Source organism: Gossypium raimondii, chromosome 12, assembly GCF_025698545.1.
Source record: "Gossypium raimondii isolate GPD5lz chromosome 12, ASM2569854v1, whole genome shotgun sequence".
Taxonomy (NCBI): Eukaryota; Viridiplantae; Streptophyta; class Magnoliopsida; order Malvales; family Malvaceae; genus Gossypium; species Gossypium raimondii.
Window position 1 is genome coordinate 8,714,095 of NC_068576.1, and position 20,165 is coordinate 8,734,259.

Genomic DNA, 20,165 nt, shown 5'->3' on the forward strand with positions numbered 1-20,165 from the left:
TCTGAAGGGGACACGCACTAAAAATACTCAACAATTTGGTCTGGTAAGCGTAGACAGACATCGATTTTCAAACTTTTATTGCTAAAAACCAAAATGACTCACCCCAACGAGAATTTTCCCATTAATTTTCCATCAGGCCAGACATGCGGTTCTGGCACTAGCAATCAACCCAGTGAAGTAGACATTTTTGCTGGTTTGTTTGCTAATTGACTAAAGAATTTGGGTAACTCAAGCCATGTAGGTGCTTCCAGCTCTTTCGATCTCAATGCTTCCTTTGGTTAGGAACTGTCATTTCCCTCTGATCAAGGAGTATCGCCACAACAATTATTCAGTTTGCAAGAGCAACTGATGTTGATGAAGGAACAGATGCCTTAACAAAGTGCTAGGTTCGAACAGTAGCAAATGTTTCAACAAGAATTGCTAAGGCAAAATGAAAAATTGAGGAGGAAGATGCAGTTTGATAACTCTGATATTTAGGATCGTGTCACGCTTACCTAGGAGGAGGATGTAGTGGCACATGCAAAGCCATGACAAAACGAAATGGATGTTTTGTGTAGAGATGTGCAAGCATTGTATCTTGATGTGCAAGATATGGACTAGTTGTTTTGTTCTAACAACATATTGTCTCCTGAAATAACAACTATGAGCCTACTAATTGAGTTTAAAGTTCCAAAAGAAATGCTTGAAGGAAGAAAGGGTCCTTGAGCACATCTCATACTATATAATGATTATATGAATGTGCTAGGGGCTTCTGATGCAACAAATTGCAAAGCTTTCTTGACAACTCTTAAAGGAACTACAAAAGATTGATACTTGTTTTACCACAAGGTTTCATTCAAAGTTTCTCGCAGTTGGGTCAAATGTTCTTAGGAAGATTTAGATCTCATAGAACAATAATGAGTACTCCGATGGTTTTGATGTCAATGAAAAAAAGGGATGGAGAATCTTTACAAGATTATGCCAAGTGGTTTCATATAGCTACATTAAATACAAAAAATCTAGAGCACCAGTGGGGCATTGATGTCTTCGGCATAGGAGTTTAAAATGAGCACGTGCAATAATCCTTTACTCATAGGGCTCATAAGTTCTCTAAAGCAGAGGAAATTAAAAGGGAAACTCGCAATACTTTCTAGAAGGATGAGAGACAATTTAGAGGCTGATAGGAAGTTCATGGTCATCAGGATCCTCTTTCTCAAAGTTTATGCGTACAAGGTGTGGGACAGTAGAGGAACTACTCGTTTAATGAGAGACCTCAGGAAGAGCACACAAGAATGTACGTTCCTCATGGCAAGTTTGAAACTTATACTCCCTTAAATACTACACGTGCCTACATTCTTAGCGAGGTTAAAAGCTTAGGCATTTTGTCAAGCCCTTCACCTATATAGCGTAATCAATTAAGGACCAAATCAAGGGACAGATGTAATTTTCACAATGACGGAGGATATAAAACTGATGAATATTTTTCTTTGAAAGATGCTATTGAAGAGGCAGTCACAAAAAGGTGAGTTAAAAGATTTTGTGGATCAGAATGCTATATCGTCAGGTTAGAGCTCGTGGCGTATAGATAATTGAAAATATAAGGTTAGAGGGACAATATATGTGATAATTGATACAGATGAATAGTGGGTGAACTTTAACACGAAAAAAAATGCTCCTATTAGAAGTTAGAGTTTAATGATGAGGATGAAGATTCAGTATGTGATGAAAAAGGAAACGATCCAATGATTATGGTAGAACTATAGTAGGATTTAAAGTGAAGAGAATTTTGGTTTATAGTGGTAGCAATGTGGAAGTGTTGAATTGGGACGCATACCAGAGGATAGGGCTAAAAGAGCAAGATTTGAGGAGGACGAGCCTGTTGTATGGTTTTTCAAACCATCTAGTTAAGGTAAAGAGATGCATTACTCTCATTGTTGCCTTGGGGGATGGCGAGCACAACACCACGGAATATGTTCAATTCTTTGTGGTAGACCATCTAATGGCTTATAATGTCATTTTTGGATGTCCCATTATGAGAATGACTAAGATGGTGATTGCAACCAGGATATTGACAGGTTTTATGAAGTCTGACAAACGAACAATTAGACAATGTCATATGTTGTTAGTCAAGCAAACACGTGAATAGATACCATAGGGTTAGAGTTCACAACAGACAAACGTGGCTAGTAAAGTTTTAGATTTGGATAGTTTGGATGTCAGAAGTGAGGAGAAATTTCGTAAACCAAGAGAAATAGAGGTTACAGAAAATTTGCAGTTGTTTTATGATAACATAGACAAGTTAGTAAGGATTTCATCAACATTGACAAAGGAGGAAAAAGATGACTTGGTTCAGTGTTTGAGAGAGAATGCTGACATTTTTGCATGATCAATTGTAGACATGCCTAGTCTAGATCCTGAAGTGATTATTTATCGGCTAAATGTGTCTTTTGAGATCAAGCTAGTTAAATAGAAAGAAGAAGGTTTGCTTTATAGGTCATGGGGACCATTAGGCAAGAGGTTGGAAAGCTATTTTCATGGGATTCATCAGGGAGGTGGTGTAGCTTAATTGAGTTTTGAATGTTGTGATGGTGAAGAAAGCCAATGGAAAGTGGAGAATGTGCATTGATTTCACCAGCCTTAACAAATCTTGTCTAAAGGATAATTTTCCTTTACCCTCGATTGATAGGCTGGTGGATGCATCCTTTGGCCATAAATTCATGAGTTTTATATATGCATTCTCGAGTTATAATGAAATTTCCATGGCTTTAGAAGATTAGGATAAAACAACCTTTGTCATAGAGGAAGGCTTATTTTGCTATCGAGTTATGTCTTTTGGGTTGAAGAACATAATACAACCTACTAGAGATTGGTTAATAAGATTTTTAGAGAACAAATTGGTCACAGTGTTAAAGTTTATGTTGATGACATAGTGGTAAAAAGCTTTACTTTGAGGGGACATATTTAGAATTTGCCTGATGTTTTTGCTGTTCTGCGAGCTTAGATCATGAAGTTGAACCTTGAGAAGTGCACTTTTGGTGTGAGAGTAAGCAAATTCTTAGGCTTCCTGGTTTTAGAAATAGGCATAAAGGCAAACTCAGAGAAGATTTAGGTAATTTTAAATATGCCTTCCCCGAAGACTATTAAATACATTCAACGCTTAACGGGAAGAGTGGTCACGCTCAACAGGTTCGTCTCTAACATGATAGATAAGTGCTTACCCTTCTTTAAAGCCTAAATAAATTTTTAGTTGGGAAAAAAATTTCAAGTTGCTTTTGAGAAGCTCAAGTTATATATTATGTCCCCACCACTTCTGATGTCACCTCGAGTGAGGGAAACTCTTTGCTTTTATCTGGCGACCTCAAAAGAAACGGTAGTAGCAATTTTGATCAGAATAGATTGGGTTCACAAATTTCCAGCATACTATGTTAGAAAGGTGTTACAAAATGACAAAAAAATATATATTCAAAGACAGAATAGCTTATTTTCCGTTTACTAGTGGCAGCTCGTAAGTTGCGACCTTACTTCCAAGCTCATTCCATGATTGTAATGACGAATCAGCCTATCAAGGATATTCTATCTAAAGTGAATACTTCGGGTATAATGACCAAATGGGGAATTGAATTGGCAGAATTTATAATAGATTATTCTCTAAGAATAATGGTCAAGGCTCAGATTTTAGCTAATTTCATGGTGGAATTCTCTTTCGATAAATCATCCGACCCTGCAGGTAACTTTAAATTTCAAACACTATTACCCACATAAATGATAAGATAACATGTCACACAAATTATTGGAATTTTACTTGACAAATACATATTTTGTATTACGATATTTTATTACAAGTATACATTTGGTTTTAATTTCATTTCTATTGATTACACAAGATACAGTAGTTAGCTCATCCAAGGGCAAGCGAGTTTAGTTTCGAAGCCAAAGTATTGGACAGTTTATGTTAATGGCTCGATAGCGAGGACATGGTCAGGAGCGAGTGTTCTTCTTGTTAGTCGAAGCCAAAGGGAATGGTAGTGTGAGCTATCTTTTGGCTTCTAGGCATCTAACAACACTACAAAGTATAAGGTACTAAGGGAGAAGGAATTGATCATACATACTAGTTCTTAGCTCGTAGAAAAGTAGATGAATGAGAAGTATGAAGTAAAAGAGCTAAGCTTAAAGAAGTACCATGTCATAGCAACTGAACTACTCGTTCAGTTTGATAAGGCATAAGTTAGACAACTATCCTGGATGGAGAACACCAAAGTTGATGTTCTATCATAGTTACCATCCTCTATTACTATTGAACAGAGAGGAAAAATCCTATTAGAGCATAGAGCTAGCCCAAGCTATAACACTCATCAAGTGCTTAATCAGAACCAAGAATAATCATGGATGGCATTCATTGTCTAAGCACTACAAGGGGAAACTCACCACCTAAGCAAAAATAAGCTGGCCAAAATTCAACATAAAGCTAAAAGGTATGATGCTATAATTTACATTTAATATATCATTATATCTACAGGTTATTCAGTTCTCATTCAATTAAAACTGTTTAATCTATTACCTTTAGATATATCTTGTTAAAGGGTATGCTTTATAAAAGAGGCTACTCTCAACCTCTTTTGAGATGTCTTGTTCCTTCGGAAGCTAAGTATGTTATGAGAGAAATACATGAGGGAATATGTGGCGATCAACTAGGTGGGAGATTGTTAGAACAAAAGGTTCTTAGGCAAGGATATTATTGTCCAATTGTACAGAAGGATGCACACCATATGATTCGTACTTGTGATTCCTGTAAAAACAAATGCTCAAGTACAGCGACCGCCTGATGATCCTCTACAAATAATTTTTGGCCATTGGCTATTTGCAACTTGGGGAATTGACATCTTGGGTCCATTTTCCATAGCCATAGCTCAGAAGAAATTCATAGTTGTAAACGTGGATTACTTCACTAATAGATAGCAGCTGAAGGTTTTGCTATAATTGTAGAGAGGCAAATGAAGTCTTTTATTTGAAAATCCATTTTTTTATATTCAACATTCTAAGATTGATTATAAAAGGCAATGGAACCCAATTTCTAGGAAAATTTAAGAACTTATGCAAGGACCTACAGATTACTCTCGCTTAAAGTTTTATAAAAGTTCCCCAAACAAATAGTCAAGTAGAGGCAATAAATAAGAATATTCTAGCGGCCCTGAAGAAAAAAAGTTGATCAGGCCAAATGTACCTAGTTAGAAGAGCTACCAAAAATTATATGTGCCCTGTGAGCTTCACCTCATACAAGAACTGGAGAGATAACATTCTCACTCGAATATGAGGCAGAGCTAGTAATCCTGCTGAAATAGGCCTTTAATCTTACAGAAGAACTCATTTTCATGAAAGCACCAATCAGAAGGCCATTCGACTCAACTTGGATCTCATTGATGAAGTTAGAGAGACAGCAGAACTTAAAAATGCTACACGAGCCCAAAAAGTTGCTCGATACTATAATTTCAAAGTGAAGAACAAGTAGTTTCAAGTGGGTGATCTTGTTTTAAGAAATACTAAAGCAAGTTTTCCAGTGTCACAAGAAAAAATGACCCTAAACTGGGAGGGATCCTACAAAGTTGTAGAAAAGATAGACTATAGAGCTTAAGAATAGAAAAACTCGATGGTCCTATTCTACTTCACACATGGAATGCACACCATTCAAAAAATATTATGTATGAATGATCTATCCTTTTTTTCAATAAAGATACACTATTTCTAAATATCGGTTACTTTAATATCATGAACAACTTTATTTGAGTTAACTGATTTAATATCGCTACTCCACTTAGTTTGCTGATTTAATATCACAGTTGATATCATTAAAATTCGTTGATTTAAGATCGCAACCTAAGTTCATTTGATTTAAGATCATGAACAATCTTATTTGAGTTAGTTTATTTAAGATCGCTAATCCAAACAACTCGTTGATTTAAGATCGCAATTGATATCATTAAGGTTCGTTGATTTAAAATCACAACCTAAGTTCATTTCATTTAAGATCATGAACAATCTTATTTGAGTTAACTAATTTAATATCGCTACTCTAGCCAACTCGTTGATTTAAGACCGCAGCTGATATCATTAAGTTTTGTTGATTTAAGATTGCAATCTAAGTTCATTCGATTTAAGATCATGAACAATCTTATTTGAGTTAGCTGATTTAAGATCGTAACTCTAGACAGCTTGTTGATTTAAGATCGTAGCTAATATCATTAAGGTTCGTTGATTTAAGATCACAACATAAGTTTATTCTATTTAATATCATGAACAAGCTTTTCTATGTTAACTAATTTCCTAATCTTTACTTGTTAACTCATTTGTAGTGACAACTTGATTATGTAGTTTGCTTAAATAAATTTACAATCAAATATCGCACTATTTCAATACACAATAAACATAGGTTTTTCATTTCATATTCAAAAGAAACAAGTACAATAAAAATAAGGAAATTATGAATTAGCATTGTTATCTTGGGGGCAGCGAGCTCTTCATTCTCTCTTTCGTCTTCTCTTTCATTTTCATCTCTTTCACCTCTAGCAGTGGGAGCCACATTAGTCTCAGTAGGATTTTCAGCGAAAGTAAAGTTTGCTAGAATTCTTCCATTCTTCTATAAATTCCTCCCAAGCTGCTCCAAAAGGAAAGTGAACATCAAAATCAAATTGAACCCCAGTAAGGTGACTAAAAGCATCAAAGTTTACCCTACGAGCATTGAAAGGACCGCCAACTAATCAAAGTTTACCCTGCAAGCATTGAAAGGACCACCAACTACTTGAGTATGCAACAAGAAGTTAAAATTTAAATCTGGAAAGTAGTCTTGAAAACTTTTCATGGTATCACTTTTATACTTTTCTAGAGCCTCTTCATGACTCTTCACTAGTTTAGTTGTAGCAAGCTTGTGTTGCTCGTCCATTCTTTTCATGGTCGCTTTCAAGACATTCTTATCAGGTCGCTCACCTATGATCTCTCCATGTAATTTTTCAATATCTTTATCAATAAGGGTAAGAATCTCTTGTAGCCTCTTATTCTGCTCCACTAAATTCTTATTTTCTTCATCCAAGCTATTACGTAATTCGTGAGCCCTTTCTAGTCCTCCGTGGTGGACTGATAAGCATTTTCAATTTCTTTCTTTTTCATTTATGCTTCACCAATACCCTTAGCGATCCCCACACTAACCATGCTAGCTTCTGCTAAGGTTACTTTGAGTAAAAGTATAAGCTCCTGTAATAAAAGTTTCTTTATACAATTGGATGATCCAGACGGACATATATGCTCTTTCACTTCTTCGAGAATAAAAATTTTCCACTGTTTGCTTATCTTATTAAGATTGTAAGGAAAATTTTGCATGCTGAGATGTTCGCACCACGAAAATAATGTTTCTATCTCACCACCAGAAGCAGTGAACTTCATAAAACCACCAGGAGGGCCATAATCAACAATCACCCAAATGTATCTTCTGTTGGTGGTCTTAATGGTGGTTGAAGATCAACAAAAAAATTTAGGGGAGAAAGAATTGTAGCAAGGACTATAGCCATAAAGGCCACATCGCCAGATGTTTCAACACGATCTTTTCCTTTCTTTCAACGAAGCTCCCTCGCTGCACTACCCTTATATTCACTACTCAGAATAATGTTAGTAGTTCTCAAAGTAGTCTTCTGTCATTTTCTACTGCTCACACTCCCTTCCCTAGAAGCAGTACCAGAAGACCACCTTGCACATTCTACATAAAGGATCACACATCCATGTACTTGTCAATCCCTCTAGATAAATTGGTGGATTCTTTTGAACTCTCTTCAACATCACGAACTATGCCTGTATCATCAACAAGTGTATTGTCAACACTAGCAGTTAGCATAAAGGGGTACCCATCACTTTCTAGATCCTCTGAAAGTTTCAAGGACCACAGACGAGGCTTTAGTTTACGAAAACTATAAAAATAATTCTTAGGTTCCTTTTTCTTCCCTAAAAGTATAAGTCTCAAATCATTAGTGGCTCCATATGGCCACGCGAACTGCATAGGCAGTAGCCTCATGATGTGCGCACCATTACCATCATCAATAGGCTGCCATCCATTAGGGCTTAGACTTAAGAGGCAGTGTTGAAATACATTCTTAACAGTTAACACCTCCTTCAAATCTAGTACGCGACCATTGCAAAGTCTATAATACTAACCCCACCCAATTTTAAACATAATCTCTTATTTTTTTCAAGCACATACTCTTGCTAGGTATCGATCATTTAGTTAGAAAATCAAAACCACCTTTAAGCTTATACTCAAATCGTATGTACTTGCTGCAGTTTAGGCAAAGGTTTGAAGACCAATTTAAGATGATTGATTCTACATCTTCGCAAAAAAAGAAATAAAATAAACCCACAGAAGGACTATTTCCTCATGATTTTTATAAACAATATAAAAATGATATAAAGATAGAACATGAAGAATGAACCGAGGTATAGAGTTTAAGAAAATGCCTAATTTGTATTAAGAATGAAATGAATCCACAAGTTTGATTGGTTCCATAAATCAGCCTTCTTGAGATAGAACAAAGAACAATTGAAAATAAATCTAAAACCTAAGAAGAAAGAAAAACTAAACTGAATTTAAGAGTAGAAAACTAGAATAAGAAATTGGTCCTCCTAACATGTGGCAAATGAGTCTATTTATAGATTTCAGGTAGTCGTCGTCCTGAACCGTAGGTAGTTGACATTCTTGCGCTTTAAGTTTGATTGTGTAGACTAAAACGCCCATTGACTCTTGTTTAATTCTCATCCAGAGTCGATGTCGCGACACACATGGACCTGTGTCATGACATAGGAGTTAGTATACTCCTCTTGGGATATCTTCAAAGGTATGTCACGACACCCTTGGGTCGTGTCGCGACATCGAAAGTAGTCTCATGATTTCTCCATTCTACTCCCTATGTTGCGACATTCATTATTTCGTGTTGCGACCTAGTGACCAATGTCAATTTAGTACACCTTCTAGTGGTCTTCTGCACACTTATAAAGTTCATTAGCTCACTCTTAGGCCTCATTTGGCCCCTAAGGTCAATAAAAGACTCAATTTGCACATTTTATTAAATTTACCGAAACTTACTAAAACATACTTAAATCCTAATGATAATGCTTAATTTCAAGCTCCTAAAGTGCGAAAACTAGTGTAATCTACTACACTGAATTATGACAGATCTAGCATCGCTTAATCGGTTTAATCCTTCAGTGATTGAGAAGTCGTAAGAGAAGTTGGATATTTAAATCCCCCAAGCATCCAAAACGTGACTCATTTCCTCCTCCTTGGTGGTGCAAACATAAGTCTTTGCCTCCACCAAAGTACTCACTTCAGGGCATCGTGAAAAGATGTCCTGAATAACATGGTCGCTTCATCTTGTCCTAACCATTGTGTTCTAATAAACCTAGAAAAAATTCATAAGAACAATGGAAATTTTAAGGAAATTACCTTTGAAGTTGCTCTTCTCAACAACGGCTTCTTCTCTAAAATCTCGGATTCAAACAGTTTAGTTTTTACTGCTTAGGCAACCTCTTTTTAAAAGGGTTTTTGCATTTTATCGATTCATGTATCCAAGAATAAGGGCACAATCAGTTGTATACAACTGTAACACTCCTTAACACGTGGCGAAGTGTACGTTACAAGTTAAAACACAAGGCGTATCTAATAAACTTCTCCTTATGTGAACTATCATCTCATAAAATCAAGTTCTAAAAAGAGTCTCTTTATAACTCTCCTTCGAACCAGGTGGGGACAAATTGTTATGATATTCACTATTATCGACTCGCTACCCGATTGGGTCTTGACCTGTACTCTACACGGTTTGCACTTTGGGTTCCATGTAAGATGCTCGCACCCTTCTATGAGACCGCACGATGTGGGTTCGCACCATCATATAGGCGAACCTACATCGTATAAACCCTAGAGTAAGGTATGTGTCGATGTGCATGGGAATCTACCTACGATATCACATCCATGAACACAGTTTAACTCATTTGAATGGAAAACACCCTAAAAAATTCTCAACAAATCTCAGCTATCAACAAATTTTTTTTTACTTTACCCGTAAGAATTCTTTATATAATCTAGTTTATTTGATTTTGATATTTGATTTATTCAATTATCAAATCAATTAGTTTAGGTGTCTCGTTGACTTTTTAAGAAACTAAAACTCAGTTTATACCTTGTGAGTCTTGATAGTTATAAAATACAATATTACAAATTTTCCCCTAGCAACTCATGGAAAATACAATACAATACACCAATAAATTATAGGACTAATTTACGTACATATGTAATATAATATTCCTAGGCTACCTAGACTTCCTTTTACCGGAGAATAATGATGCCAATAGAAGCTTCCCTTTGAAAATTTGTCAAACTCAATGACCATCAATTTGATTATATATGATGCTTAAAATCAATTCATCTTCAAATTCTCCGGCCTCTCTCTCTTTCCGAAAATGATGCCTCCCCCTTGGTTCATCTCGATCTTAACCATGATCCTGAGTCTTGCCCCGAAATCTATGTCAGCCAATGATGAGAATGCTTCAAGCTGCAGTGCACGAATCCATTGTGGAGACATTCAGGACATTGGTTATCCTTTCTGGGGATTGGATCGACCAGAAAGTTGTGGCTACCCTGGTTTTAGGCTGAACTGCAATGACGATAACCCAGAGATCACAATCATGTCAGCCACATATCGAGTCGTCCATATAAATACATCTTCACAACTCCTCCAAGTAGCTAGGATGGATTACACCGAAAGTATATGTCCCACGTATCTCCTCAACTCCAGTTTTAATTCAACCCCCTTTGCATACAACAGGGAGAGTACCCTGGATATATGGCTGTTTTACGGTTGTCAGCCTCTGACAGATGTACAAAATAACTCTACATCGACTCAGGGGATTTCTAGTCAATTTGAGTGCACAATAAACGAAACAAATATCATAGGTTATTATTTGACGAGAAATGTCAGTGAAACGTCCTTTGACACCGTCATACGCAATACCTTGGGATCTTGCAATTACAGTGTGAGTATCCAAGTAATGAGTTCAGAGGTTCCATCATTGGAGGAGATTGGAAATTCGGATATTTTAGAAGAAGCGCTTAGCCTTGGTTTTGAGCTGCGTTGGTCTGCAAACGATTCCATGTGTAAGTCATGCGAAGACTCTGGTGGGCAGTGTGGGCACGATCTCATCACAGCCGAATTTACATGTTACTGTTCAGATGGATCTTATCCCCGCGATTGTCGTCTAACGCCGCAAGGTACGTACACCTTCCTTGTTAACTCTTAAAATCATTCATTGGATTTTAGTCTGCATCGATTTAATGAAATTCAATTGATTTAAACCTTCTGAGTTAATCGGTTTTCTAAGTTTTTAAAAAATATTTTTGCTTCTGGTTTATTTTAATTTTATGTTGCTCCATAAGTAGATTTTGCCGTATAGGATACCGAAACTCCTCCATCTTTTGCAGTGACTTCTCCCAAACGCAAAATAAAATAAAATCAAGGTTTTACTATCATTGACAAACTCCCATTAATTTTTCTATGTATTTGACAAAGCTGTTGAATTACTTTCAGTCCCACAAGTTCCATCCATCAACCATCAACATTCCAGTTCTATCCTCATCCAAATCCCAATGTCAATCCTCCGGCTGGCATTACTTTGGAAGTTTTCATACAGAAACAATTTTCCCTTCACCCACATTAAAAAATAAAATAAAATTTTAAAAAATCTATAAAACATTCAAAGCTTGCTGTTAATTAAAGGGTTAAAGATGAAAATTATATATGATTTTTTTTTGTTCAATATAGAATTTGATGTATGAGTTTTAATATAATGCAATTATACAAATGAAATTTTAAATGCAGTTTAAATATAAACATTAAAATTTAATCTTAATTTAATTGTATACATTTAAAGAAATAAATAATTAATTTTATTGATATATTGAATAAATATAATTATTGATGCATACAATTTATTAATCCAAATAATATTATATTAAAATTTATAAAAAATAAATCAAATTCATATTTAATATATAAAATTATACAAAATCAAAATTTCTTTTATCCCTATGCACCAGTTTCCTTTTCTAGATTAATCGTCATTATTGTATCATTCTATCATATGAAAATCTCTATTGGTTTCACCTTTACTTCAAACCTTATCATGTCTCACTACGCTCTTTCACATTCATCATTTAATAAATATATACAAGTATTAGTTAAGAATGATTAATTATCATTTTAAAATAAATTTAATATTTTCCTTTCATTAATTATATAATTTTCTTTTATAAATTTCTCAATCAGCATATCATATTTGACCTTTGTTCATTTTAAAATGATTCTCAAATCATTAAAAAAAACATGCTAAAGTGGATTCAAATTATTTAATTGCTCACTAGCAAAAATATAGATTAAATTAAAATTAATTAATTATAAATAAATATCTACCATGTTCTATCTTTTTCATTTATTTCCAATTTCCCGTTTATTTATTTTTATATTTTGGATGAAAACCATTTCTAAATTTATAGTTTCACTATGCTTTGGTGCAGTAGAATAGGAAGACTAAGTTGACTCTTCTACATTCAAAACGAATAACATAATTGCTTAAATAGTACTGTATTAGCACATGATCGCGTGGGTGGGAAAATATATTTATAAACAATTTAGGTATAAAAAAGGTTTATTATTCAGTCATTTGTAAATTTATTTTAGGTTTAATTTTTTATAAATTTTATATAAAACATAAAAAGCAAAAATACTCTCGTAATAATTTGAATATTTTTAAAAGATTATTATTTCATTTGATACTTAAGTTTAATTATAATGTTCAATTTGATACCTAAACCGATATTATGTGATCCAATAAATGTATGATATAAATGCACATAAATATTAAATTGAGATAAAAAACTTAAATGCTAAATTAAATATTATAATCAAACTCAAAATTCAAATTAAATGGATACTAAATAATATAGCAATTCGTTTTCCAGTAAAAGAGTTTTATGATAATTTTCTACCTAAATAGGTATTTGATCACACCAACTCATACTTTTTAAATTAATAAAATATAAAAACCTAAATTTCATAGCTGATGTGGACATGTAATTTTTAATCAATTTTGTGTTGGGTACCGTTGTTTGACCGCTAGAGTCGCATGTTCATCGTTTCTCATTTGTTTACTCTCATGTTTTCCGTGTTTTACGTTTCCAAGATGTTCAATTTTGATTTTCATATCACCATCTTTAAAGTTATTCATCTATTTTAATAAAAATACAAGTTGGTTTCACATACCATATTACACTCTTCTATTCATCTATCTTTTGAAAAATGATTTCGGAAAAGTTAATAATTTCTAGAGTTTAGATGAATTAGTGTAAAATATTTTTATTATTTGATAAATTTCTTGAAAATATTTCATAAAAATTTTCAATGAAACAAATATATATTTAAGATTATAATAAGTAGTGAATTGATTACAAAGTGATGTTAAGATGAAATTATAATAAATAATGAATCGTCATGATATTAAAGCTTAAATTGTAAACTTTGTGAAATTTATAATTGAAACAAGAGAAGTGATATGCATAAAATTTGTCATGTGAAATGAGATATTATAATGAATTATTTGATTAAAGTACTTATATGGTGAAAAATAAATTACATAGTAATAGGGCTAAATTAAAAAATGTACAAAAGTTTATGTGTCAAACAATTTAATATATGAATAAGGAAATTATGGTAAAAGTTTAATTAATGTGTTATGAGATGATGAAATATGCATAAAGTATTATAAAAGTGAAATTGTAGGAAAATATGGAATTTTATGATAACAAGGACTAAATTGTTAAACTTGAGAAAATATGTGGATCAAATAATAGAAGTGAAATACATGGAAATTTGATATGTGAAACAAGATATTGAGATAAATTATGTGATTAAAATGTAACAAGAAAGAAAATTATTTAATATGATTAATTAGTGAATACTAAACTTTTATGACAAAAAGGGACTGAATTGAAAAGTTAGGAAATTTTATAAGAAAATATTTGATAAGTGAAGAATGTAGTAAAGAATGTAACATTTCAATGCTTTAACCCCATGTTTGGATCGAGTATGGGGGTGTTACAGTGAACAGAGCTTTATCATTTTAGAAAATGTCTTATGAAAAAGAATTTGATAAGACATTTTACAGAAATAATGGGATAATTTTGCGTTGACTGAAAAACTTTTTATATTGACCATCCTATTTTACATGAAACAAACATAAAAAAAAATTAAAAATATTATCCATAAAAACTTTCACGTTTAAACAAATGAATCCTTCACCGTTGTTTGAAAACAAACATGACAACAAAGGATGTTTTTTTTTCCTATATAAATACTATTACCATTGGGGATTAATCGATTTCCTTCTCGGTTATAATGGTTAATTTATTTTTACAAATAATGAAAATATATTAGATTGTGATACTTTGATGAAAATTTTATATAATATATTTAAATTTTTAATATAATATTAAAATATGATTTTTGTTGAAATAATAAACTTAAGGATTTAATTTTTTTAATCACATTATATGTTGTAACTTTTATATAAGATTATAAGATTATTATAAAAATAATGGACTTTTAATAACTTTATAATTAAATTAAAATAATTGACATTAATTCAATTAAAATTTTAAATATAATATATATAGATATATAGATATAAATTAAGTAAATTGATTAAAATTCATAATTGAATGATGGACTTAACCAAATTCTAATATATATATAAGAATAAATTGATAATATTTTTTAATTAAAATCTAACAAACTTCCATCTGTTCTTGTTTTCAAAATTTTTTGCTTCTAAAGCTGATAGGAATTGAGCTCCATCACCATCACTGTAACTGAAGTCCAAAAGTTAAGCACTTTTGCAATGCACCTTACTTAGGATAGGGCAAACAGTGGGAAGAAATATTGGATTAATTTTCCATGGTATTACTAATATAGGATGTTTGTACTGTGTAGCAGGTGAAAAGAAGGATGTGGGCCTCAGAGTAGGTATTATTTGGTTACCATTATCACCAAGTGTTGTTTCCGCAAATGTTTTTAGTGAAAAGTTGAACTTTCTCTTTGCTTTATCTTCTTCTTTAGGCCTTGGGATAGCTGGTGCAGTTATAGCTGGTATACTTATTGGAATCGGGATTTTATGCTTCAAACGAAGACAACCAGCAGCCGGTGTTAAGAACAAGTACCTTCCAACACCTCCCTCAAGTGCAGGATCCTCCACTACTTCTACTACTCATCTGTCTCAAACCATCCCTTCATATCCCACCTCAAATTATGACATCGAAAAAGAGAGCACTTACTTTGGAACTCACGTCTTTAGTTATCAAGAACTTGAGGAAGCCACTGATAATTTCAATCCTGCTAAACAACTTGGAGAAGGAGGCTTTGGCACTGTTTATTATGGTAAGACATTAACTTCTCAAACATTACTCGCCCTTCACCATTAATTTCCTTGTATTTGTTTCATCATTAGGTATGCTTAATGATAGGCGTGAAGTTGCGGTTAAACGCCTATACAAGACCAATTTCAAGCGTGTTGATCAGTACATGAATGAAATCGAGATCTTCCCTCGAATACGCCACCCGAACCTTGTCACACTCTACGGATGTACGTCGAAACGTAGCACAGAACTTCTCCTTGTTTACGAGTACATTCCTAATGGAACTGTGGCTGATCATTTATATGGGAAGCTATCAAACAGCGGTTTCCTTACTTGGCCTATTAGGCTGAGCATTGCAGTAGAGACAGCGAATGCACTAGCTCACCTCCATGCATCGGATATCATACATCGCGATGTTAAGACGGCTAACATTCTCCTAGACAATAGTTTCAAAGTAAAAGTAGCTGATTTCGGTCTTTCACGATTGTTTCCTAATGGTGTTACTCATGTCTCAACTGCTCCACAAGGCACACCCGGTTACGTTGACCCTGAGTATTTCCAGTGCTACCAGCTCAGTGAGAAGAGTGATGTTTATAGTTACGGAGTGGTCTTGTTTGAGCTTATATCCGCAAAACCGGCAGTGGACACCAGTAGGCACCGAGATGATATTAATTTGGCTAACATGGGTATGAACAGAATCAGGAACCATGCATTGCATGAATTGGTTGATCCATCTCTTCGATTCGAGAACGATTACGCGACGAAAAAAATGGTAACGGCAATGGCGGAACTGGCTTCACGGTGTTTACAACAAGAGAGGAATTTGAGACCTTCCATGGAACAAGTGTTGCAGACATTGATAGGAATTCAGGGTGAGCAGATAGGATTGCAGAAAGCGGAGAAAGAGAATGTAAGATGTAGGCGTCAGGAAATTAGCTGAACACCAAACATAACCTTTTTTTTCCCCCATGGATCGACTGTTTGATTCTTCAACCATCAATAAATTGTGTTAAGTACAAGCATTTTTTAGTATAGCTTTTCCAATATCAGATTCAAAATTTGCTCCATTATCGTGCAAATTTTCCTAGAAAATTCAACTTTTATTTCTTTTTCCCAGGAAAATATAACAGAAAAGTACAATAAGAAGTCAAAAATGAGATTGGTTTGATAGATACAAAAGATATTTAAAAGGGTTAATATTAAAAAACTCGTACTGAAATGCATTTTTGGAAAACGCTTGTTTTCTACTAGCGATGGAACTTCAACACTTTCAACTCACCTACTTAAAATAATGGAAAAAAAAAATTGTTTACTAATAAGCATAGGAATGTTTTTGAATCTAAAGAGAAGTAAATGATTAAAGGAATGACAAATCTGACTTAATTTCCCACCATTACTAATTCATGTATCAATCAATTATTGCTCACAAACTTTGTTGATATTAGTAGTAACAATGGAAACCAGTAGAATCATTAACTCAGGAGAAGTGGGTGGGAGAAACTATGCCAATTTGGCATTTTTCTTTCTTTGCCTAAGTGCTTTTGTACATCAATTAACCCAGATAATAATAATAATAATAATAATAATAATAATAATAATAATAATAATAATAATAATAATAATAATAATAATTGTCGAAACCATTTTTATATTGATTTGAAAATGGAATTCGACTTTTTAAAAAAAAATGAAAATGGGAGTCGCCACCGATCTTTTATTGAGGTACGATCGGATCACCTTGAAAATAATTTTAGGTTTGCGAATTTTGAGAAAACAGGTTCGGGAGTCGGTTACGCACGAGGAAGGGTTAGCACCCTCGTGACGCCCAAAATTGGTACCAAATTGATTGGTTAATGTCTTAGAGTGGAAATTTTGAAAAGATTTTAAAAATACAATCCTTTTAAATTTCGAATTTGAATAAACCAACTTGAGCAGTAAGATGTACTCATTTTGCAGAAATAAATTGCTACACTCAGTGAGTTAGGGTGTAACAATTCAATCTTCGAAATTAGATTTGTTCCCTTCTTAAGAGAATCATGTGTTTAATGAAGGTTACTTGATTGTTTAAGTCAATCGAGAAACTAGAATCCAGTAAGTTAGGGTTCAATTTCTCGAAATTCCTAAACCTCAAATATTGCCTTTATTTTAAAATCGGGACAACAAAATGTCGTATCCAGTGAGTTAGGATCCAACATTTTGTAATCTTAAGAATTTCATTTTTACAATCGTATGGTTTTAACAAAATGAACACTTGATGATCTAAATTCATTGAGAAAAATTGAAGCCCAGTAAGTTAGGGCACAATTCTCTCGGGAGCTTATGAACACCACGCTTTTTTAGGAACTTTGAAAGAAAACAATTATAATGCTTTAATGAAATGCAATTCTTACAAATAGAACATAATTGAATAGCAATACATGTAATGTAAAAGATAAATAACTATCTAAATTTAAACTAGAAGCAATCAAGCAAGTAATAGGCTAATACAAACATTCTTTAATCATGTTATACAAACATCCACATTAATAATTAAGCAACCTAAAATTAATAATCAATAAATAAAAAACTTGAAACAAAGAGAAAAAAAATAGTAACAATGAATAAGATGAATATTTGATACAATTTTGGTAATTGAACCAAAAAACAAATAAAAGGTTTGAATAAATTATATTGAAAGATTTAAAAAAAGGAAATAAAATAAAAGTGAATAACATAAAATTAGTACTTATTTTAATTTATAAAAAAATCTAGTATAAACAATCATACATACATAGTAATAATGTACAAAAGTTAAATAAATGAAATAAAATAACGAATTTAAAAGGAATAAGGTTTCTATACATAAAAAATATCATTTGAAATTAATAACATATTATTATTATATATACACATATATACTAAAAAATACTACATATACCTATATAAAATATGAAGTATTATTAAAAACTTGAGGTTAATTATATATATATATATATACACGTGAACAAAAATAAAAGGTATGTATAAATTATATTAAGGTAATATCCTAAATATATATAAAAATATTTATAAAATTAAGTAATGAATACATAAGTAATATTATATAATAAAAGAGTTTATGGTAAAATTTGACTAATTGATATATATAAAATATAATAACAATAAATGAAATTAATAATAAAATGTTTAATTTAATGAAAAAATAGATTTATTTTAAAATCAAACAAAAATTCCAAGGGTTGATTTGAAATAAATAAGCAAACATCTGTATTGAAAACCCCTGAATATCATAGGGACCATTATGACAATTTAACGCAAAATCCTCTTTGGCTTAGGGATTGGAATCTTCAAAACGACACCGTTCTAAACTGTACTTAATTGAAATCCGAGTCAAATATAATGTATAAATTAAAATAAATAAAACAATTGAATCAAAGTCATATAAAATCTAGAAGGACTTGCTGCATAAATAATCCATAAAGGCAAAACGCGCGGATCCCTCCCTCGGATCGGGTCACCGTGCGGATCTATGCCTGCAAACGATGCCGTTTCGAAGCCATGACCCTAGCTTCAAACGACGACTTTCCCTTCCCCATTTAAAAAACAAAACCCTAAGCCATCTGATATTTTCCCCTAATCGAAAAGAAAACCAAAAAAAAAGACCAAAACTCTCTATGTCGCTTCCTGAAAAATCGCATAAAGCGAGACCTCCGAACCCTCGCTCCAGCTCCGACTGCGACGGAGAGAACGAGGATTCGACCACAAGGCATGTTTTTTCTGATTTCTCAACATCTTTCTATTATTTTTCATATGGTAAATCAAAAACAAGAACAGTAAAGAGAGAGAAAAAATAAATATAAAAAACGGAGAAAAGAAGAAAATACATGCGAATCACCTCCCAAAACTCAAAAAAAACTTTGTTTTTGATTCTTTCTATTGATATTGTGTGTGATACAGTATGCGTGGGTTCTCCTCCCCCTTTTCAAATACAGAAAAATGGCTTTTATATAGCCGGATCCAAAAGAAAAAATAAATCAAAATACATCTCTTTTTTTTGCCCTTTCTGTTATTTTTGCTTATTTTGCCTGCTGCTTTGTTCGTTTTTGTTTGTTGCAGGTGTACGGAGCAGTGGACGTGGAGGCTCGCGTGGATTTGGCGCGGAGGCGCTACACGCGCGCAGGCGCAACACGTGCAAGGAGGAGGCCTAGCTCTGCTGCAGCGCTGGAGGTTCTAGGGTTCCCTACTGCTGATTTTTTTCTGTTTTGGGCTACCGGGCTCGTAATTTGGGGCTGGGTTTAATGGGTTTGGTTTAGGTTTTAGCCTAGGCTAGTGTTTGAGTAGTTTAGGTTAAAATGATTTGGGCCACATTGGGCTCATGTATTTGGACTGTGAACTTTTAAACTTTGGTTTGGTTTTTTTTATTAACGGGCCGGGTAAATTGGGCCTATTACAATAATAATAATAAAATGAAAATTTTATCTTTAATGTCGATGACAAACTTGAATTTTTTTTTTTTTGAGTAATTAGATGAATGCGTCTAAAAAGGTTAAGTGATAAAATGAGTAATTTATTATGTTCCAAAAAGAAATTTCGAAAATGAAATTGGCTAAATATGTCCTTTTGCTTACTATCTATCTATCAATAATACATATACAAACGCAAGTTTGGAAAATTTTTGAAATGACGATAATATCTTTTATTTTCAGTATATCAC

General features: G+C 33.1%; 1 protein-coding gene across 4 annotated transcripts; it reads left to right on the forward strand.

The window, feature by feature from the left end:
• Window positions 1–10,418: 10,418 nt before the first annotated feature.
• LOC105763148 (LEAF RUST 10 DISEASE-RESISTANCE LOCUS RECEPTOR-LIKE PROTEIN KINASE-like 1.2) lies at window positions 10,419–16,539 on the forward strand. Of its 4 annotated transcripts, none has more exons than XM_012581261.2 (4): window positions 10,420–11,278; window positions 15,051–15,083; window positions 15,177–15,494; window positions 15,565–16,539. In XM_012581261.2, exons 1-4 carry the CDS (start codon window positions 10,471–10,473, stop codon window positions 16,410–16,412), a joined length of 2,007 nt encoding a protein of 668 aa, XP_012436715.1. In that variant the 5' UTR covers window positions 10,420–10,470; the 3' UTR covers window positions 16,413–16,539. The 4 variants fall into 4 exon arrangements, with proteins under 4 accessions (XP_052481747.1, XP_052481748.1, XP_012436715.1 ...); XM_012581262.2 differs by having other exon boundaries at window positions 10,423–11,278; window positions 15,054–15,083; XM_052625787.1 differs by having other exon boundaries at window positions 10,419–11,278; window positions 15,051–15,494.
• The last annotated feature ends 3,626 nt before the right edge of the window (window positions 16,540–20,165 follow it).

What these genes read in the sequence shown, in the direction of transcription:
- LOC105763148 (XM_052625787.1), top strand. Translation starts at nt 10,471, where the DNA reads ATGATGCCTCCCCCTTGGTTCATCTCGATCTTAACCATGATCCTGAGT. An exon ending in TTGTCGTCTAACGCCGCAAG is followed by an intron (nt 11,279 to 15,050) that starts GTACGTACACCT and finishes TGTACTGTGTAG; the next exon opens with CAGGTGAAAAGAAGGATGTG. An exon ending in CTTTGGCACTGTTTATTATG is followed by an intron (nt 15,495 to 15,564) that starts GTAAGACATTAA and finishes TTTCATCATTAG; the next exon opens with GTATGCTTAATGATAGGCGT.